A 23144-nucleotide genomic window follows, 5' to 3' on the forward strand; every position below is an offset into this window, starting at 1 on the left:
GGCACCTGCTTGATTAGTGCTGTGAGTTCAATGTCCATTAATAAATATTTTAATAAGATTACCTTCCAGACATGCAGAGTGAAATGGCGATTGCTTTCTGATTCCACATGAGATCATTCTCAAAATTAAATATTTGTAGTGAAGTTTTCTTTATTATATTTTGTTCTATTAACCTTTTAATGATTTTTTTTACACTATGAAACAGAAAATGGGCACAGGCCATGGGGCATAACCAGAACATATTTTTCAAAATGTTCCAGTCAGCTCAAAACATCCAAATGGAAGACCGCAAGACTCCCAAAGAAGCATAAGATCAATCACTTCATTAGTTCCATACAAAATCAAGTGGCCAAACCAAAAAATTGGAAACTGAAGGCTCAGCATCTGGGACTCATGCGTAAGTGGCTTTAGATCTCTTACACTTCTTCTTATGATGGTTTTTGTCAAAAGTATTCAGGCTACAAAATTCAGCTATGTAGCACACAGCCTTGCCTCCAAAGCAGTGGCTGTGGACAGTGGATACATACTTATGATGCAGAACGTTACTTTAGTGAGGATGCAAATATATTTGCATGACTCAAAAACTCCAGCAGGGCAGGTAGCATCCAAGGAGCAGGAGAGTCGACGTTTCAGGCATAAGCCTTCCCAGACTAGTCCACCAATGGAGAAGTATTCAGTTTCCCAGTGTTGAAAATAGGAGAAATGAGGACTGCAGATGTTGGAGATTGAGTAAAAGAGTGTGGTGCTGGAAAAGCACAGCCAGTCAGGTAGCATCCAAGGAGTAGGAGAATTGACATTTCGGGCATAAATCCTTCATCAGGAAAAATAGTTGAAGTCCACAGATTTGGTGTGCCATGTGCTGTAGGGCTTTATCTTTACTGGAAGGATTCTGTGCAAACCATTTTCTCCTAGAAATAGGTGTAGTAGTACGTATCCGCCTTGGCCTACAGGGAGAATGAGCAGTGTGGCACAGAAGAAGACAAGCTGCTGAATATGGAAGGAGGAGGAGGGGGAAGAAGAGCCTTCATAGTCACTGAATATGTTCAGGGAGTAATTTTCTTAACTGAAGCTTAAAGTCGAACAGTGTTTCAGAGATTTCTGTTTCACTAAGGACTTCCGCCCTGAAATTTATAACAGTTAAGCCATTATTTCAGACTGAGAACACAATGAAAGCAACATTGCCTGGGGCCATGAGCGTGAATGCAGCCATGAATGTTTTTTTTCGAAACGTTTTGTCCCAAGTTGGAGCAGGTGGCATTTTCAACACCCCGGCTTGTCATTCACTGTCATATAATGGAGATTACTGACTCTATATTTGAGAGAACTAAGTTCATGCCTTTCTCGCTTCCCCGTCAATAGCAGGGAGAATGCAGGGTGCCACAATAATGCACACATATCACTTTTCAGGGCCACTTATCAACGTTGTGGGATTCCTCTTGCTCAACATTTTGTTGGCGTACAATACACATGCATGCGATGTTGGAAATGATCATGGTGCCTTCAATCTACACCAGTAATTGTGGCAACTTAAATGAACCAGAACCTCAACTCAGGGGTAGCAAGAATAAATCTTTGATGACATGGTTCATGCAAAGTGCAAGCTATGCCATTCAGCTCTTTTGTCTATGTTTGGACCCAGGCTGTGGAAGGCTTCTCAAGTAGGTGTCGTCGATAATGTCTTTGATCCCCACCATCCCTTTGATGATGATTGAGAATAGAATGATGAGGTGTTAAATAGGCTTGGCGTGGATTTTGGGAGAAAGCAAGGACTGCAGATGCTGGAGATCAGAATCAAAAAGTGTGGTGCTGGAAAAGCACAACCGGACAGGCAGCATCTTCATCAGGAATGTGGGGGGAGGGGGCAAGGGAGCTGAAAGATTTTTGGGAGGGGTGGGACTATGGGAAGGTAGCTGGGAATGCGATAGGTAGATGAAGGTGGGGTGTGATGGTGATAAGTTGGAGTGGAGGGTAGAGAGAAAGGTGGAAGGGTAGATGGACAGGTAGGAGAGTTCCAGAGGGCTGTGTCGAGGTGGAGGATTGGATCCAGGATAAGGTGGGGGGGAGGGGAGATGAGGAAACTGATGAAATTGACATTGATCCCGTGTGGTTGGAGGGTCACAAGATGGAAGATGAGGTATTGGGTGGCTAGGATTTGGTGGTGGAGGCGGTGCATGACTTGCATCTCTTTGGCAGTGTGCGAGGGGTAGTTGAAATGCTTGGTCATAGGGCTGTGGTGTTGATGGACCAGCATTCAGCAAGTTGGCGTCCTGTCTCCCCAATGTAGAGGAGATCATATTGAGAGCAATGGACACAGTAGATGATGTGGAGGAAAATCTCTGCTGGATTTGGAAGGATCCTTTGGGGACTTGGACGGAGGTGAGGGGGGAGGTGTGGGGCAGGTTTTACACTACCTGCAGTGGCAAGGGAAGGTGCCAGGAGTGGACAGTGGGTTGGTGAGGGGTGTGGACCTAACAAGGGAGTTGTGGAGGAAATGGTCTCTGTGGAATACTGAAAGAAATGGGGAGGGAAATATACCTTGGTGGTGAGGTCTGATTGTAGGTGGCAGAAATGGCAGAGGATAATGTGTTGTATCTGAAGGTTGGTGGGGTGGAAAGTGAGGACCGGTGGGACGGACAGTGTCTCAGTGGTTAGCACTGCTGCCTCACAGCGCCAGGGACCCTGGTTCAATTCTAGCCTCAGGCGACTGTCTGTATGTAGTTTGCACATTCTCCCCATGTCTGCATGGGTTTCCTCTGGGCGCTCTGGTTTCCTCCCACAGTCCAAAGATGTGTGGGTTAGGTGAATTGGCCATGCTAAACTGCCCATCTGTTCAGGGGTGTGTAGGTTTGGTGCATTACTCATAGGAAATGTAGAGTAAAAGGGGAGGAGAATGAGTCTGGGTGGGATACTCTTCGGAGGGTCAGTATGGACTTGTTGGGCTGAATGGCCTGTTTCCACACTATTGGAATTCTATGACTGAGGGGGTTCTGTTCTTGTGGTTGGAGGAGTGGGGCTCAAGGTCGAAGGTGAGGCAAGTGGAGGAGATGCACTGAAGGGCATTGTTGACTACGTGGGAGGGGAAATTGTACTCCTTGAATTAAGAGGCCACCTGAGATGTTCTGGAATGGAATTGCTCCTCCTGGGAGCAGATGCGGCAGAGGCGGAGAAATTGGGAGTAAGAGATAGCATTTTTACAGGAGGGAGATTTATTTGGGCTATGTTAGTTAAGTACAGATATGCCCCACTTTTCAAAAGTACAGCATTCCTATGAAACCTTTTGGAAGCCAAAATGGCTTCCAAAAGTGAAGAAGCATTAATTTATATGGGAAAAGTTTTGCCTTTTACTGTAAAATGACCTACTAATGTAGGTCTTCCGCAAAGATTCATTACTGTATGGGCTTTGCACTATGGCCATTTTCACAAGGACACATGGTTCACTGGAATGTAGCCTCAAGGAAGGAGAAAACTGTGAATATCACATGGAGAATTGTCCGCTGATTATTGGTTCATGTTCCTGCTTTACTCAGAGGGACACCTCTGTTAGAAATAAAGGAGACTTGATAATTAAGGTGGATGAGTTTATTCACATATAACCAGGTACCCTGAAACACAAGCTTTGGTAAAGGGCTGCCAAAATAGGTCAGATGACCAACATAATTTACACGCAATCTTGAAATTCAACTTCTGCCCACCTGAGGTGTATCCTACGTTGTTAGAAAAGTGTAATCTTATGAGAGTTGTTGTGAACTGGCTTCTCTGTGAATAAAGATGTTTTTGTACCCAATATAAGTTTGGTTTGGACTTTGTGTTTGCAAGGACATCAAAACCAGTGTGAGCCAGTAATAAGTGAGGCGTTAGATAGTAACCCACTCTAAACCTTTGCTAGATTCTGTCATCAAATTATGCATCCCTCCTCCCAACCCAGGAAAATCACCACTATCTCAAGTACCAGGTGGAAAAGACACATTTTATTTTGCAGCAGTAACAAAAGGCACTGGCATAATGCTCACTGTCCTCGGGATTGCAGATCCTCTGGTCACTCTGCATCAGTGTTGGAATCAGCTCACCATATCAACAGGGGTATTGGCAGTTGTACAAATGCGCAAAGTCTCAGTCACATCACGTTTGAAAATGGACATGTTCTGTGTAAACCTGTGATGGTGGGAAAAATAAACAAACAGCCTTCTGACTCTAAATTTGATGAGAATCCCATTTAAAAATTAAACAACTGAAATAAATGATTTGTGCTTGAACTTTTCCATCTTTTTTTTGAACTGATTTTGTTGGTGCGTATTCTAGCTGTAAGCTGTTATACAGGAGGTGCCAGCCTGTCAACACTATATGCAAGAGACCACTACTTATATGAATCCAGACAGTAAAGAAAGGGATTTTAATCCTCACTCTCACCCCTGCTGAGAGGAAACTGGGTAGAATGGTTGTTGAAATCTAAGCTTGAAACAAACATTAAATGCTATTTCAGGCACATTTCTTGAATGCTTGATGCCTCACTTGGGTTGCAACCTTGTGAGTCTAGTTCCATAGGACAAAGTGAATTAGAGTCATTTTTAATGACCTGTTGAGTAAAGTATCCATCATGGACTCTCAGCTGTGTAGAAGGAGAGGCCCATAGGGTGAATAGAAACCCTACCCTTTTGGGTCCATGTGGAAGTGACCTCTTTTAGGTGCCAAAGAAAATTTCAGCTACTATTCCAACACTCGTTGATAGCCCTTTCTGCTTCCAATCTTTCCAATTCCTTAGATCCTAACTCCTTACCTGACCAGCAGTCAGCCTTTGTGGAATCAATAGCAGCAAGCAGTAAACATTAGGTGATTTCTGCTATCAATGCCAAATACCCAGTGAGTTGCTATTAATGTGTCTTTCAGCTAGATCTGATGCAGTCTATGGCGTTCAGTTGCTTTTTCAAATTCATCCATTGAAGGTGGACATTGCTGTCTGGGCCAGCATTTATTGCTTATCACTACCTTGAGAGGTTGATGGCGAGCTGCCTCATTGAAAGCAGGGTTCATATGATGTAGACTCATCTGCAGTGACAGGGAGGAGTTCTGGGACAAAGGTCCAGCAATGGTAAAGAACATTGGAGGGCATGCTAGGAGCAGCACCAGGTATATCTAAAATTAGGTGTCAACCTAATGAAGTTACAAACAGGACTGTTTGCATGCCAAACAGCATAAGTAGCAAGCGACAGATAGAACTAAGAAATCCCATAACCAATAGATTGGATTTGAGCTCTGCAGACCTGCCGCATCCAGTTGTGAAGATGGTGGACAATTAAACAAATCACTGGAGGAAGAGTCTTCACAAATGTTTGCATTACCAAAGATGGAAGGGCTCTGCACATCAGTGCAAAAGATAAGGATGAAGCGTTTAGAAAATCTTTAGTCAGAAGAGTCAAGTGAATGATCCATCTTGGCCTCATCTAGAAGAGAAACAGCATCACAAATGCCCCTCTTCAGCCAATTTGATTCACTTCACATGATATCCAGAAACAGTTGGACACTGACAATGTTCCAGCAATAGTACTGAATACTTGTGAGCCAGAATATGCTGATCCCCTAGCCACTCAGTCAATCACAACATTGATGACAAGGCCAGTCACTTTCACCTCACCACTGGCAGTCAGCTCTTTTGTTCATACTTTATTTGAAGTCACTCGTGGACCAGCATTTATTGCACAACTTTAGTTTCCCTTAAAAAGTGATGGTGAGCTGCCTTCCTGGACTGTTGCAGTCCATGTGACATAACTCACAAACTCACAGTGCATCAGGGAGGGATTCCAGGATTTTGATCCAGTGTTACTGAAGAAATTGAAATATATTTCCAAGTCAGGATGGTGAGGGGAACTTGCAGGTGGAGATATTCCCATGTATCTGCTGCCCTTGTCATTTGAGATGGACGTGATCTTGGGCTTGGAAGTTGCTGTTTAATTGGTCAATTTCTGCAATGCATCTTGAAGATGGTACACTTTTGCTACTGAGCATTGGTGAAGTGGATAATTGTAAATGTGGGGCAATCTAATGAGCTGCTTTTTTTCTGGATGGTTTCAACTTTCTTGAGTATTGTTGGAAATATGTTCATCCAGGCAAGTGGCGACCAAGGTTATAATAAGGCCAAAGGCTGATTGGTCCTGACGAAATCGAAAGTTTGTAACAGGTTGACAAATTCTAATTGATTGCACTATTGATTTTCTCCATTATTTTTCGCCCCTCTGTTACTTTGCTGATGAATGAGAGTAGACTGGTAATTTACCATGTTGGAATTGACTTACGGTTTGTATTCATGGGCAATGTTTCACATTGTTGAGGAGATGCCAATGTCTCAGCCACACAGAATATCTTGGCTAAGGCACAGCTAGTCTGAAAGCATATAACTTCAGTACTATTATTTTGTTCTCATAGCTTTTGCCACATTTAGAGTCTTCAGCTGTTTAGCAATATCAAGTGGAGTAAATCAATATTGGGGACCGCAGAAGGATGCCAAAATGGATCATCCACATAGCAATCCTAGCTGAAGGTGGTTGCAGATGTTACAGACTTATTTTTGGCTAATGTGCTAGGCACCCTCATTGAGGATAGAGATATTTGTGGGCCTCCTCAACCGAATAATTACTTAATTGTCCACCATGATTTGTGACTTGGGCTGAAGAGCATAAATCAGATGACCTGGTTGTTGGATCATTCAGCTCTATCTATCACTTGTTTCTTCAGCTGTTTGATATGCAAGTCGTCTTCTGTTGTGGCTTCTTCAGTTTGACATCTCATTTTCCTTTGTTATGCTTGATCTGATGCCATGGGACTTCATAGGGTGCAGAGGCAATGTTGAACACTTCCTGGGCAACTCCCTCACAATGGTAGACCACTGTGTCGTCACATCTGCTTGATCTGTCCTGTTAGTGGGACACAACATACTTAGGGATGGTGATTGTGTTACCTAGGACATTGTCTGTAAGGTATGACTTCATGAGGATGACTATATCTAGCTGTTGTTTAACTGATATGTGAGACAGCTTTCCCAATTTTAGCACAAGCCTCCCTCCCAAATGTTAGTAAGGAGAATTTGCAGTGTCAGCAGGTCTGGTTTTGCCATTGTCGTTTCCTGTTTCTAAAGTTGATGGATGTTGCAGTTAGTGTCATTCTTTTTAGATTTGGTAATGGTTTAATATAACTGAGTGCCATTACCATTAAGTTACCATTCTCCCAGAATTCTTGATTCAAAAGACTTTTGACAAGGTGTCTTGTAATAGGACACAATACTCCAGCAGAGGCAAAAGCAGGCTTACATAGAATCTCACCATATCTTCTTTGATTTTGCAACAATGGCTCTATTTAAAAGACCCAGGAACTTGAATATCTCATTAACTACTTTCTCAACCTGCTTGCCAGCTTCAATTATTTATGTATATACCAGCTCCAGATCTCTCTGTTCTTGCACATGCTTTCAAATTGTACTTTTTAAAATATTGTCTCTCCTCTTTCTTCCCATTAAAATCTATCATTTCACACTACTTTGCATTAAATTCATTTGTTGTGTGCCCACCCTGTCCAGCAGTACGCATGTTTAAGAATTTGAATTTAGTTTAAAAGATTTGGAGATAAACAGCTGATATCAATAAAAGTGACAAAATATCTAGTGGACTGCTATAAAAACCTAACTGGTCCACTAGCATCCTTTGAGGAATGAAACCTGCCATGTTCTTATCTGGCCTCGTCTATATTTGACTCCAACTCTACACTAGTTTCCCCGATCTTCACACTATGGTGTTTTAACTTCATTTCATTGTCTCAGTTTACCTGTCTCTGTTCTTGATTAGCAAGTTCTGTTCCACTCCTTCCATTAATTTCTCAAAACATGCATTCAGTGTTTGCTGCTGCTCAGGGTCCTGGTTGCTTATCAAATTTCTTCTCAATTCACTGAAATACTGCAATTAGAAAGCACAATGTGTCAAAGGTCAACTGAGTTTCACTACACAGTGTTATTTCTTAGGACATCTTGGCCTCAATTCTGCAGGCACCAAAAGCTTTGTCTGAGCTCAGTCATCAGGATATTCAATCCACAGACAGATTGCAGTGTGAAAAATGTGACAGGAGAAACAATTCAGCGGTTGAAGAAAGATGTCAATACAAAATGAGAAAGTTGATGTGTGTGGCTCTGAATAAAATCTTTCTTTTCTGTAAAAACTGTAGAATAAATTTCATTAAAATTCTGTGAAGTCTGACAAAGATGTTCGTCAACATAGTCCAGTTGGGGCCGTCATTTGAGCTTGCCCAGTGCTGGGTTCACTGGTTGTGTATGCCATTAAGAAATCTCTATACCCACTGCAATTACCTATCAATCAGAATGAATGTGCCAACTTAACAATGCCCTCAGCTCCTGTGTCCAGATTGTTAATGTGTAATGTAAATAGTTGTGGTCCCAACACTGATTCCTGTGGAACTCCACTACTAACTGTCTGACATCCTGAAAAGTCCCCTTTGTCTCCACTCTCTGCTTTCTGCCAGTCAGCAATTCTCTATCTATGCTTTTATCTTGCCCCTAATACCATGAGGTCATTTTATTTAGCAACCTCCTGTGTGGCATCTTGTCAAATCCAAGAAGATCACATCCACTGGCTCCCTTTTATTGAGAGACATCAGTAATGAATGCTAGTCCACGCACATTCTACAAATTAATACAAAACAAAATGCACTCATAGCCAGATCAAAGGAAGAGCAATAAACTAAGTTAAAAAAAGACTTTTGGACTGAACTTAAATGAGTAAAAGACCACATTATGGCGTTAAATGGAAATTAGTAAAGTCAAGTACTTTGGCATAATAATAAACATAAAAGTTACATCCAAGAATTAAATCTACAATGGATTAGTTATGTCAAGAGGTGGGATCAGTGACTTTAGTAATGTTTAAAAGTAGTTGCAGAAAGTTGAAAAAATGTCTCTCATGTGGAGTATTGCACTCCATGGTCATCAGTGCTGGGCTGAGCTGAAAGAAGATTGGAGAAGAATAATAGCTGCAGGTATTCTGCAGTGGAGGATGCTCAGAATTAGGAGAATGGACAGAACGAAGATTGAGTGGTTTAGATCCAGAGTACAAGTTCAGGATTAAAAAGGATTGTTAAGTAATTGAGAAAAAATGATACCCAGGTAGAGGCACTCAAAACAAAGACTTGACAGCCTTGATTTTTGCAATAAATCAAAGAGTAATTGAGGGGTAAACATAAGAAGAAAATTTGGATGAGAGCATGAGATCGCGATGTGAACTATGTGAGACTTGAAGCCCGCCAGAGAAAAAGCAAAACAATGACCCGACTGACCCCACGGTGACAATGAATAAATGGCCGACCAAGAGTGGATCTGTACCTCAGAAAGCGGTCAACAATTCTCTTGGAAGGGCAAATGTATAAGCTGGCAGAAATGTTAAGAAAAGAAAGCGGTAAGGTTAGTTCATAGCATGTAATCATTGTGTATTGCCTTATTACTAAATTGAAATATAAAGCTTTACTGCTCTGACAGTGCCTGTAATGCACAGTGTCGTCAGTCAAATTAATTTCCAATCTTGCACTTATTTTTCAATATTCCCTCATGAGCTGGGGTATAAGAAACAGTGATGGTTGATGGACCAGGAGCAGAATTTAGGCAGGTGCAATCGGGCAATTGGTGTTTCAATTTTATTAAGAGAAAGAAAGCATCTTATACTGTCCTTCAATTTCTAAGGCAGAAAACTGTGGCTTTATTAAAAACTTAATCATTGTGGCAACCTCTCTGCAAATGTCAAAAAAATACTTGGAATTGGAACAGGAATGCCTTGTAATCTGCTGTTCGTAATGGGCAGATCAATAAAATGACACCTTCTAGTCTCACAGCAAGAGCAGAGCTTGTAGTTTAAGTATGACTTGCAGTTATTAAAAGTACTCTTTCCAGCATTCTTAATTGCTAGTATAAAATGTCCTGGACTGAATCTCAGATGGGTAATCTGTTAATGTGATCCACTAATTAAAAAGGGAATAAACAATTTTATTGTTTGGCTAAATGCTTTTGCAAAGTCCCACAATCATTATTTGCAATATTGCAAATCGAGAAGAACATTATGATAGTGTTTTTTTCCTGAACAGTTCCTTCTGCATCCTAAATATGTGAAGACAAAATGAGATACAATTGCCCTCCTGCAAAACTGGGAGCTGATGAGCTGACTGCAATAAAAGCTGCTGTGTAACCAGACTGGAGAAATTGCCTGATTAAATTCTGGGATGATAATTTTCAACTAAATACAAGGATTATCAATCATCACAGTGCCACACATGTTAACCCATATCATTAAATTCATTAATTTATCTGTAAAAAAAGCCTCATTACTGCATATGCTGGAATAGATCTGTAGAGCCTTGCTATGGAGAAAGGACTTGCCATAAGGTCCAGCATATCACTGCTGTATTGGAATGATACTCAACTTGAGTGTCACAAGTATGCGTGATGACACCACACTGTTTTGGGGTTAAAATCTATTGCTAGACCTCATTATCATTTGTGAAACATCAGCTTTTTTCATTCATTCACAGGATGAGGGCATTGTTCGCTAGGCCAGCATTTATTGCTGATCTTTAACTGCCCAGAGGGCAGGTAATGGTTAACCAAATTGCTGTGGGTCTGCAGTCACATTTAGCCCAATCTAGGTAAGGATAGTAGTTTACTTCCCTAAAGGACATAAGTGAATGAGATGGGTTTTTCTGACAATCAACATGGTCATCATTAGACTCTTAATTCCAGTTTTTTTAAAATTGAATTCAAATTTCACCATCTGCTGTGGTGGGATTTGAACTCAGATCCCCAGAACATTCGCTGGCTCTTTGGATTGACAGTCCAATGATAATACCACTAGGCAATTGTCTCCCATGCTCACCCTTGTCTTCATACGAGGAGGTTTGCTGTCATGGTGTGTCACACTTGCCTGTCTTATTTCATGCCCCATCCTCATACATCCACTGCAGCTCATGTGGGACCACTCTATGACATCTGTAATTCAATCTCTCTTTCTGCTGCATTCCATATTACCCACTAGGTGCGATCTCTGTAGTTTTACAGCTCTCATCAAATGGCTGAAATACTGACATTTTAAGCATTCCTTCATTTGTCTTATGGTCTGCACATGGAATGTTTAGAATACATCTTAGCATCCACTTTCAAATGCAATTCCAGCAATCTTTTTCCGCAGGTCTTTACTTATGGCCTCAGTTGCTGAGGTATACAATGTGGGCGGCACGGTGGCACAGTGGTTCAATTCCCGACTCAGGTGACTGACTGTGTGGAGTTTGCACGTTCTCCCTGTGTCTGCGTGGGTTTCCTCCGGGTGCTCCGGTTTCCTCCCACAGTCCAAAGATGTGCGGGTCAGGTGAATTGGCCATGCTAAATTGCCCGTAGTGTTAGGTAAGGGGTAAATGTAGGGGTATGGGTGGGTTTCGCTTCGGCGGGTCGGTGTGGACTTGTTGGGCCGAAGGGCCTGTTTCCACACTGTAAGTCTAATCTAAAAAAAATGAACAGAATGCAGCATATTCTGAGATTTTTCCTCATTTCAAACTTGCATTTTCTTACTGTTAACACATACTTTATCTTCACAAAATTACTTCTGGCTATCTCTATCCTTTAACTTCTGCATCACAGCTACCATCCTCTGTTAACAATTGTCACAAGTAAGCAAACTTACCTACTTGTTCTAATATGGTACCATCCATTTCAATCCTCACTATCATCCACAAACCTGTCATGTTTTTGACTCTAACTTTTATCCTTGGAAGTACTCTGAATACTTGTTCTGCATACATATTGAGTAATATTTATGAGCATATCCATCCTGTTCTTATTCCTCTCTTCATTTGAAACATACCTTATTGTCTCTCTTCTAGTTTAATGCTCTCTATTTGGTTCCAATAAATAAATAGACAAATTTCACATCATTATAGTCAATGTCACATTTCAGGAACATGTCTATTAACCTCTGGTGATGCACATGACAGAACACTTTTTAATATCCTTGTTTACTGCTATTTATCAAAGATTGTTCTTGGGTTAACTATTTCCTCATAAACGACACGATCCAAAAAGAACTAATTAATGCAAATGCTGCAAATGTGTTGCTGGTCAAAGCACAGCAGGCCAGGCAGCATCTCAGGAATAGAGAATTCGACGTTTCAAGCATAAGCCCTCCTGATGAAGGGCTTATGCTCGAAACGTCGAATTCTCTATTCCTGAGATGCTGCCTGGCCTGCTGTGCTTTGACCAGCAACACATTTGCAGCTGTGATCTCCAGCATCTGCAGACCTCATTTTTTACTCACTAATTAATGCAAATGGTCAACATTGGAAAAGAAAGGGGGCAAAAACTTTAGTTTCATTCAGGATTCAGGTTATAAATGTCAAATCTGCATTAGGTATTCCTTCAGTGTCACTAGTCTCTCCAGTAAGTTAAACCCCTTTGTCCCCTCACCTGTGTCCCATAGTCAGTGTGGTACAGTATGTAACATCCACAAGATAGGTAGCAATAATTTGCCAAAGAACATCACCACCTGCAAGTTCCCCATCAAGTCACACACCATCTTGACTTGGAACTATAACACAGTTCCTTCATTGTCAATGGGTTAAAATCATGGAACTTCTTTCCTAACAGTATTGTGGGTGTTCCTACATCTCAAGACCTGAAGTGGTTCATGAGGCAGCTCACTACTACCCTAAGGGCAATTAAGGTTGGGCAATAAATGCTAGCCTGGCTAGTGTCACCAATATTTTATGAAAGCTGTGCATAAAGATATGGTAATATCCATCTTCCTGTATTCCTGACAGACATTGACTAATGCACCTAATGCATTAAGTATATGATTGGCTCTACATGAGGTGCATTTGGAATGTCATGGGGATCAATGGGAATACGAAGTATCCAACACTGAGCTAATTCAAAGAGTAGAAATGTCTGGAATTGCCTTAGCGTTCAGCTCAGATGGAGTGGACATGTAATACAGATGAGAAAATCTTTAAAATGTTCTTTTTATTCACAACTTAAACTTGGACACTATGAAGATGGCTGAGGTTCAGGTTCAAAATGCAAGAGAGTGAAATATTAGTGGAGCAATCTCATCTGTTGTGACATTTCCTTTCAACAGTAAAGAAGACAAGCAGTGATGGACAAAAGAGAAGCTGGAAAGTCTGAGCAACCCCTACAAAAATCAGGCAGTCCACTCTCACATACACTTTGGAAAGCCATGCTAATCTACTCTATGCTACATTAGAATGCAAAACAGATGCATAAAAGAAACAGTCATCTTTGATAACAAAGGGAAACTGAAATTAAATCTAGCCTTATCAGTGACAGCACACCCCATTAATGAATCACCAAAACAAAGGACATGGAGAGGAACTTCAGTCAATGGCATAGACTTACTGTTTTTCCCTTGGACGATTGGATTGTCATCATTAGATATTACAGAGAATGAGTTTTTACCAGATTAGATAATTTAATGTAGACCAGGGATTCAGGTTAGGATTTTCTGATCTGTATTTCGCAATATCCCATTACAGCAGTGCATTCATAAACTCAGACATTAGGACAGAAAAATATAACTGCATTATTATTATGTTGTTGTAATTTTAACAGGCAGACATTCTGATGCTTGGGCCTTATTTTACTTGAATCATACATGTTAATCCAGCACTTGGATACAACATTCCGGTTAGGATAGTTACAAAATGGCCCATGCTTATGCATTTGGCTAATGGATAGTACGGGTTGATAAAGTGTGGTGCTGGAAAAAGCACAGCAGGTCTAGGTTGGGAAGGGTGAGGGGCCACATGAGCTGCAATGAGCAGATTAGTTTCCTTGTGACCACAGAAAAGTGGCATGAAGAAGAATTAAAAATGGAATTAGGCCATTCTCTGAGCAGCCTCTCAGTCAGGGATGCTATAGATGGTGGCTTAAAAGCATGTAGAATGGAAAGCCTGTTCTGCGGGATACATTCTTAATACCACTGACTTAGTTGCAACACTCTGTCAGCCAGCATCTCAAATAAATAAACGCAGGGCTCCTGAAAACTCTTAAAGAAAAGAAATATGCATCAAAATGAAAACACTAATTCCTTAGGCCTGATTCAGGCATAGATACTAACCACAATTGCTGTCAATTGCTTGAACCTTCCTCATATCTTGTTTGGTTTTGGGGAAGCTCAGAATTGGGCTGGCATTTTGTGAGAACCACTAACAACCCCAAACAGTTTTGTTAATCATAATGGATTGCTTTCTTTTGAAAAGGAAAAAGATTACAGCCTATTTTATTTATATCCAATGAAGAATGTCGGCAAAGCACAGAAATCAGATATTTTTTATACTTGGGAGAGGGGAATGATTCATTGGTTTATGCAGGATAGAAATTATTAGGCTACCAAATATGTGAAAGATTGCAGTGATCCATAAAGTATGATAATGCGATGTCACCTACTATTGCGAAACACTGTCTATCCTCTATCGCTCACTTAATCATTTTAAAAGTAGTGCTATCTTTCATTGCACTTGGATGCAAATCATCATGAAACAGATAATGTTAAAGATACTGAATCCACTACGACAAAACTAGGTCATTCAAGGGAGGTGAATGATGAGACATCTCACATCGTATTTACATTTATTCTTCTCTTCTATCATCTTCATCTTATCCCTTTGCTTCATTTTTGGTGGAGGTAAAGAATTTATCTGAAACACATTTACATTTCAATCACAGCATTAAGCTGTTCTCTGCATGGCTCTTTCTGCTTCTCCTGCCAGTACAGTATGCAGTGTGAATGTATCCTGAAAACATTAGGTTGACTGTGAATAGGGGTATTCTATGGGTAATTAGTCATGCTCTTAATTTATATTCTTACAAGGTCACAAATTCAGACTGGACTTGGTTCATGAACATTGGCTATTGGTCATGATCTTCTGTCACTGTAGCTTCTCTAGGGTTTCTACTGATCTTAAAGTGTTTGCAAGATATTGAGATAATCCTACAGAAATTCTTCCACAGAGCACAAATAAATCAGAAGCTGTCACTGGACACGAACTAAAGCTGAGCACACAAGGATATGAGAGGCAATGATAACTGGAAATACTGATATTGGAGAAGAGCTGGTTATGGAAGGTCTTATTATTGTATTTGAAATTCTAAGTGGTTAAAGTGAATATTAATCAAAGCATATCATTGCAGACTAGGTAGTTGGTATGAATCCAAACTCTGGAATGTGAAGCTGCATGGATACTTTATAAAGATACGATAGAGACTGCTGCTCAGCTCTGTTGGTCATATTCTGTCTTGTGAAGCCTTCCTTACCTTCTCATTGAGAAGTATCAGTCCCAGGAGTGGACGTGACATTGACCACTGATTCCTACAGTCTTCAAATATAATGCAATTCATTAGAATGGACAGCATCTGCAATCAGGAAGAACAGTGATTAAAACACAGAGTAGACCAATAATATAGCCATAAAGCCATCAATCTTTACGTTTTAGTAATCAACCTGGGTATCTCTGCTTAATTTTAATGCCTCATCTGTTTTGTTCCTTACAGACATGAGTTGAAAACTACAGTGCTGGAAAAGCACAGCAGGTCAAGCCACCTCATCTTCCACCTTGGGATCCTTCAACAACATGGCATCAACATCAATTTCACTAGTTTCCAAATCTCCCCTCTCCCTACTTCATCCCAGATCCAATCCTTCAATTGCACACTGCCCTCTTGAGCTGTACTACCTGTCCATCTTTCTTCTCACCTATTTGTTCCACCCTCCCCACCGACCTATCATAATCACCCCTCACCTGCAGCCACCTATCGCCTTCTCTCGTACCTTCCATGTCCCACACCCCCACCTGGTCCACCCCTAACCTTCTATCCATCTCTTAGCAGCACCTCCCCCCACTTTCCTGAGGAAGGGCTTATGCCTGAAATGTTGACTCTCCTGCTCCTCTGATGTTGCCTGACCAGCTATGCTTTTCCAGTGCCACACGTTTTGACTCTGACTCTCCAGCATTTGCAATCCTCATATCCTCCTTAGAGACATGGTGCTGTTCTGTGTTGTGGGATTCAGTTCTTCAATTTTTTAGATTAGATTAGATTACTTACAGTGTGGAAACAGGCCCTTCGGCCCTACAAGTCCATACCGACCCGCCGAAGTGAAACCCACCCAAACCCCTACATTAGCCCCTTACCTAACACTATGGGCAATTTAGCATGGCCAATTCACCTAACCTGCACATCTTTGGACTGTGGGAGGAAACCGGAGCACCCGGAGGAAACCCACGCAGACACGGGGAGAACGTGCAAACTCCACACAGTCAGTGGCCTGAGGTGGGAATTGAACCCAGGTCTCTGGCGCTGTGAGGCAGCAGTGCTAACCACTGTGCCACTGTGCCGCCCATTCATTTGATTTCCCAATTAAGAAATTAATGTTATCTGAGATGTTGGCATTTTTAAAAGTTTGGAACAGACTAATCATAGATGGAACTGCTGGGAAAGGCAGAGTGCAATGAAGGTAAAATATTGGGATTCATCAATGGACGAAACTAGTTAATGGGGTGCAGCCCTAAAGTCACACAGAGATACTACCATCAAGGCTGTAGCATAAATTTTGGCAGTCGAGAGTGAAAAAAGTATCATAGTGGACCTGTTTCTAATGCCATGTGTGAGATAGTGTTTTATTAGCAAGACCACTGCATATATATTTCACTTGGTAGTATACATTACACCATATTGTCTTACCTTTCACTGACATTAAGATGAACATTGTTCCATGCAAAACTTCTCTCCTGTGCATTCAAAGGATCCAAATATGTCATACTGTACTCTGATTGTCCACCCAATATCTTTGCTGTGGAAGATCTAATTAACTCTATTATCACCTATGCTAGCTCATTGTTCTCTTGTATCACAAAACAGTTCAAATCCACAGCTCTGCTGGCCTTTCCTTCCTTGACAGTCAAAGCATCATTTCCTTCTTATTTTCTAAAGTGTACCTGCCTGGGGAGTTGGCAAAGACAACCTTCGGCCCTGCATTGCTGAACAGTCTCTCAATGCTCGCCATCATGGCTGATGCATGACAACTGTCCTCAAATACAATGCAACCCTTATTCGGAGTGACTCTATGTGGCTATCCTTTTAAAATATGGTCACTTCGTGCACTTTTAGAATTAAACATTACTATGTTGCCATCTGGCATCCTGCTGATCTTAAATGTCACTAATACCTCACAATGTTGTCAGCCTGGGATGAAGCCAGCAGAAATGAGTATACATTTATTTTTCAAAACAATTTTATGACAACTTTAAAGAAAACAGACTGATTACTGTGGGAGATCAAAATAACTCTAACAGTGTAAAACAATGAGATACAGTGTAAAAGAATGAGATTCATAATGAAGATCTGCTTTATAAATTATCTCACACTGAATAAGTCACAAATGTTAAACAAAAACAGAAGTTTCTGGAAAAGCTCAGCAGGTCTGGCAGCTTCAATGAAGAGAAATCAGAGTTAACATTTTGATTCCAGTGATCCTTCCTCAGATCTGAGCTTTTCCAGCAACTTCTGTTTTTGTTTCTGGTTTATAGCATCCACAGTTCTTTTGGTTTACACACATGTTAAATATTGGTGATTTAAAGCTAATTATAGAGGGGTTGAAAGCATTGTAGCCATTGTCATTAAAAACCAATTTACTTGTAAGAAAACATCTAAAGCAGTTTCTTCTATATGGGTTTTATTTTTTACTGTCATTCTGTCTGCCAGCTTGCTCTGGAAATAAGACCCACCGGAAAATTTTTATCTACAGCCATCTTATTGCTATACACATTATGAGTATAAAAATTAAAGGAGGGAAAGTAGATGAGAGGAAAGAGATAATTTCAAGGGGGAGCAAGAGAGGCAGAGAGGATTAGAAAGAGAATTCCCAGGAGGCGAGAGAGAAAGAGAGAAAATTCCTTGCGTAAGGTCCTAGGCTACTGCAGCCCCTGTCATCAAGGATGGAGTAATTGATATTTATGGATGAGCCTTGTAGTTGGTAGCCTGCCAATCTGTATAGGTTGTGAATACATGAGTGATGGTGTCATTCAAGAAGCTGACAGTCAGTATCAAAGTGTTACATATTAACATTTTATATCTCAAGTTTATTACCCTTTAGTCTCTTTCCTACTTATTTTAGACCAGAAGATCATTAATGTGGAAGAAGAACAAGCCATTCAGCAACTTCCAGCCATTCTATCCAAAGCACGTGTACAACCTACCTTATCACAAACCCTTTTAGATTCATTTAATTTCCTGAAATAAAACTTTACATAAATGTTTACTTAACCCTCAATCTGCAAATTCCAGAACATTTACCAATCTCCATTGTCCGATATTCTGTATTAACATCTTCCTCAGAACATGCTCACACTGCTGGCTCACTGGGCTATTACTGGTGACAAACACTGGGACTACCAGTGCATGTAATTATTCCTTAAAAACTGCATCCATTCCCCTTCTCAGTACAAACTTCATTCACCTTCACGGTGCACTTGATCATAAATATTTGCAAATATTCATATTTTCTTCAACCTCATTCCCAATGGACCATTAATCTGACTCTCTTGTAAAGGAATTAATTGAGAAAACAGTGAATACTTTTAAAGATCAAAACTGCTCTGCAAATTGATGCCTACTGCCTACATAACAACAGTCGCTGGCCTTTAACAAGTTGACTGAGTGATAGCACTGAGGTGCACAACATGGTAAACAGCTAAGTAAGTACCATCCACTCTTAAACCATAAGGCACAGGAGCAGAAATTAGGCCATTTGGCCCATCAAGTCTGATCTGCCATTCAAGTATGGCTGATGAGTTTTTTCAACTCCACTCCCCTGCTCTCTCTCCTTGTAACCCTGGATCCCCTTGACAATCAAGAACCTATCTATCCCTGTGTTAAACGTACTCAGTGACCTGGCCTCCCAACTTGCTGTGGCAATAAGTTCCACAGATTCAGCCTCTCTGGCTCAAGAAGTTTCTCCTTATCTCTGTTCTAAAGGGTCTTCCCTTTACTCTAAGGCTGTGCACTTGGGTCCTCATCTCTCCTGCCAATAGAAACATCATCCCAATGTCTATTCTGTCCAGGCTGTTCAGAATTCTGCAAATTTCAATTAGATTACCTCCTCATCCTTCTAAACCTTATCAAGTATAGTCTCAGAGTCCTCAAACATTCTCATATGTTAAGCCTTTCATTTCTGGGATATTTCTCAAAAACCTGCTCGGGACCCCCTCCAAAACCAATTTATCCTACCTGTGATATGGGGCCCAAAACTACTCACAATACTCTGTACGCTGTCTGACCAGAGCTTTATATAGCCTCACAATTAAATCTCTACTTTTATATTCTAGTCCTCTCGAGATGAATGACAACACTTTGCCTTCCTAATCACCAACTGTAAGTTTACCTTGAGAGAATCCTGGACTGGAACTTCCACATCTCTTTGTACTTCAGATTTTTGAATTTTCTCCCCATTTAGAAAATAGTCCATGCCTCTGTTCTTCCTATCAAAGTGCATGACTCACACTTTGTCACATTGTATTCCATCTGCCACTTCTTTGCTCACTCTACTAACCTAAATCTTTCTACAGCCTCCCTGCATCTCAATACTATCTGTCCCTTCATTTATCTTTGTATCATCTGCAAATGTAGCCAAAATGCCCTCATTTTCTTCATCCAGATCATTAATGTATAAAGTGAAAAGTTGTGGTCCCAACACTGATCCTTGCAGAACACCACTAGTCACTGGCTGCCATCCTGAACAGGACCCTTTTATCCCCACTCTCTGCCTTCTGCCAGATAGCTATGCTAGCACTTGCCTCTAACAACACGGGCCTTTATATTACTCAGCAGCTTCCTGTGCAGCACCTTGTCAAAGGCCTACAAGAAGTCCCGATATATCATTGGCTCTCCTTGGTCTAGCCTACTCATTACCTCTGCAAAGAAATTTGTCAGGCATGCTCCCCTTGATGACTTTGCCATGCACTTCCAAGCATTCAGAAATCTCATCCTTCACAATGGACTCCAAAATCTTACCAAGACTGAGATCAGGCTAATCAGTCTATAAATTTCATGTCCTTTGCCTTGCTCTTTTCTTAAATAGGGAGATTTCATTCAGAATTTTCCAGTCATCTGGGACTGCCTTGACTCCAGTGATTCCTGAAAGATCACCGCTAAAGTTTCCAATATCTCTTCAGCTATGTCATTCAGAACTCTGTGGTATAGCCTATCTAATCCAGGTGATGTACCATTTTCAGACCTTTCAGTTTTTCTAGCACCTTCTCCTTGGTGATGGCCATCATCACCATCTCTGCCCCCTGACTCTCTTGAATTTTTGGGATTCTACTTGTGTCTTCTGCAAAGTACTTATTCAGTTCCTCAGCCATTTCTTTATTCCCCATTACTACTCTAGCTTCATTTTCCAGCAGCCCAATGTCCACTGTTGCCTCTGTTTTGTCCTTTATATATCAAAAGAAACTTTTGCAATTTTTTTTATGTTGCTGGCTTGCTTCCCCTCATATTTAATCTTCTCCCTCCTTATTTCTTTTCTCGTTATCCTCTGTTGGTCTTTGTAGACTTCCCAATCTTCTGGCTTCTCACTATCCTTCGCCACGTTATGTGATTTCTTTTTTGCCTTTATGTTGTTCTTGACTTCCCTTGTCAGCCATGATTTCTTCATCCTCCCTTTAGTATGCTTCATTTTTCTAGGAATGAATTTTTGTTGTGTCTCCCGAATTACTCCCAGAAACTCCTGCAATTGCTGTTCCACCGTTTTTTCTGCTGCCTTCCTCTCCCAGTCAATTCTGGTCAGCTCTTTCCCCATGCCTTTATAATTACCTTTATGCGGCTGTGATACCGTTACATCTGATTCCACTTTCTCCCTCTCGAATTGAAGAGTAAATCCTATCATATTTTGTTTACTGCCTCCTTTGGGTTCCTTCACCTTAAGCCCCCTTATCAAATCTGCCTCATTGTACAACACTAAATCCAGAATTGCCTGTACTGTAGTGGGCTCCACTACAAACTGCTCCAAAAAGGCCATCTCTTACATATTCCACAAAATCCTTTTTTGGCAATCCATTATCAACCTGATATTCCCAGTCCACCTACATATTGAAATCCACCACGATCATGAGAACACATAATCCAGTACTTTGTGAGTATCAATAATTACGAAAATCTTATCCTGTTTAAGGTTTTGAACCAGTCTTTTGGACTTTCCTTTCAAACTCCCATCAAGTGGACAAAGCAATATTTTCTGTAAATATGCAGTATAATACTGCAATGCAAAACAAGACAATGCTAACTCATTCTTGAATAAAAATAGGATGGGATCCATTTATGTTACTGATACAGATTCTACCAATTGCTATACTTGGGACAAAAGCACACTGCAGGAAATAAAATGCAGCTTTCTAGGAATTGATTGGACAGGAGGATAATAAGGTCTCTCAATCATTTGTCTTGCTAGCTGCTTGTTACATGTTTCCAATCAGACCTAATTCAGTTTCATTTCTGGGGATGAACAAGAAAGTGAACATATTTTTATGCTTTGACACCGATTCAGATAGAGATTCATCTTTAAAAATACAAAAGAATGATTCAAACTAATAACAATAGGAAACAGCAGTTGCATCGCTGTTTATGGAACTAAGCACAATAAGAGATGAGTACAATAAATCTACTTGAATGATTTTGCCAATTTTCTCCACGCCTCTCCTGGTGCTGACTCGTATTGGATGCAGCCCCATAAGTGCAGAGAGGAGGTCTTTCCTTACTTCTTCACTGTGGCCATTCTTTATTTGTTAATATAAAGGGAATGTTGGTTGCGCATACACTCATTATAAAGAAGTCCACTGCAAACTAATTGAGGAAAAGACTTCACCAGGGTTGGAAGACACTGTGGACCTTGAGAAATGGCAGTCAGCACACCAGCTCTTGAAGGATTAGTGGGTGAGGTAAGTTGGCATTGACTAGGTAAGGAAGGTATAAGAAATTGTGCTAATTGGGTTGGGAGTTTATAGGGTTTTAGGATTGAGGGTTAGCTAGCAGACTAGAGCAGGAGACAGATTAACATGGACACATTTAAGAGGATATTTCATGTTACACAGTTTAAGTACATTCTAGAATTATTCTAAAGGCAGCACCACGAATTAAGGTGAACTAAAAATGTTAGGTTAAACATCAAATATATCTGCTCAAAGATGAGTGGCAGGTCAGCTGATTGGTTAGAGTACAACTGGCAACGAGAAAAGGATATATTCGAACCAGCCTGCCTCAGCACTCACCTGCCCTATGTCTTTCTCGCATCTGATTTTGGGGTAGACATATGTATAGTCAGCCATTCAGCTCCTCTTGCCTGCTCCTAGATTCAATAAGATTATGCCTGATCTGATTGTGGCCTACACATTTCTGCCTTTGACTTACTTGTTGGTCAAGAATCTACCTACCTTCCTTTATGTTAAATATATAACGACCTCACCTTCTCTGCTATCTGGAGAAGAGTTCTAAAAACTCATATCTCTCTGAGGGAAAACATTCATTCTAATTTACATTTTAAATAGGAGACACTTTACTATTACATGGTGGAGAGGGTTTTAAAATAATTTATTATTTAAACTAAATAGTAGGAACATGAAATCAAATATGGAGAGATATGATATTTTGAAGAGTAGGGACAAGGTAAGAATAAAAAATAGCAATATGTGAAATGAGAGTCAGAGAATGGCAGTATTAATCAAATTTGTGCAATAATCAGAGATTTTCTTAGTTCAGGAGATTAGGATGTAGAACCAGTTTGGGTGGAGACAAGAAATAGTAGGGGAAAGAAACCACTCATGAGGCGATTTACAGACTGCCCTAAAAGTTACAACAATATTGGATAAAGAGGATTCATGGTTAATTCAATCTATACAAGAACTGGAGAAATCAGATTCACGTAACAGCCTGCTTTCAAGATAGTTTCTGAGAGAAGCCTGGAATCTATCAGACAGTAGGTTATATTAGAGTTGGTATTGGGTAATGTGACAGGATTAATCAACGACATCAGAGTAAAGGCACAACTGGGTAACAG

At 40.7% G+C, this 23144-nt stretch overlaps 1 protein-coding gene across 1 annotated transcript in view; it reads right to left on the minus strand.

Moving 5' to 3' along the window:
• Positions 1–908: 908 nt before the first annotated feature.
• The window catches only part of LOC132823541 (ran-binding protein 17-like), a 955175-nt gene continuing 932939 nt past the window's right edge, over positions 909–23144 (minus strand). Inside the window, exons 26-29 of the mRNA XM_060837486.1 lie at positions 15356–15454; positions 7810–7937; positions 4068–4152; positions 909–944 (exon numbers count right to left, since the gene is read on the minus strand). Coding sequence (XP_060693469.1) covers positions 909–944; positions 4068–4152; positions 7810–7937; positions 15356–15454 — 348 coding nt within the window. The remainder of the gene's footprint in view (positions 945–4067; positions 4153–7809; positions 7938–15355; positions 15455–23144) is intronic.

The sequence above is a fragment of the Hemiscyllium ocellatum genome, chromosome 16 (assembly GCF_020745735.1).
Source record: "Hemiscyllium ocellatum isolate sHemOce1 chromosome 16, sHemOce1.pat.X.cur, whole genome shotgun sequence".
Classification (NCBI taxonomy): domain Eukaryota; kingdom Metazoa; phylum Chordata; class Chondrichthyes; order Orectolobiformes; family Hemiscylliidae; genus Hemiscyllium; species Hemiscyllium ocellatum.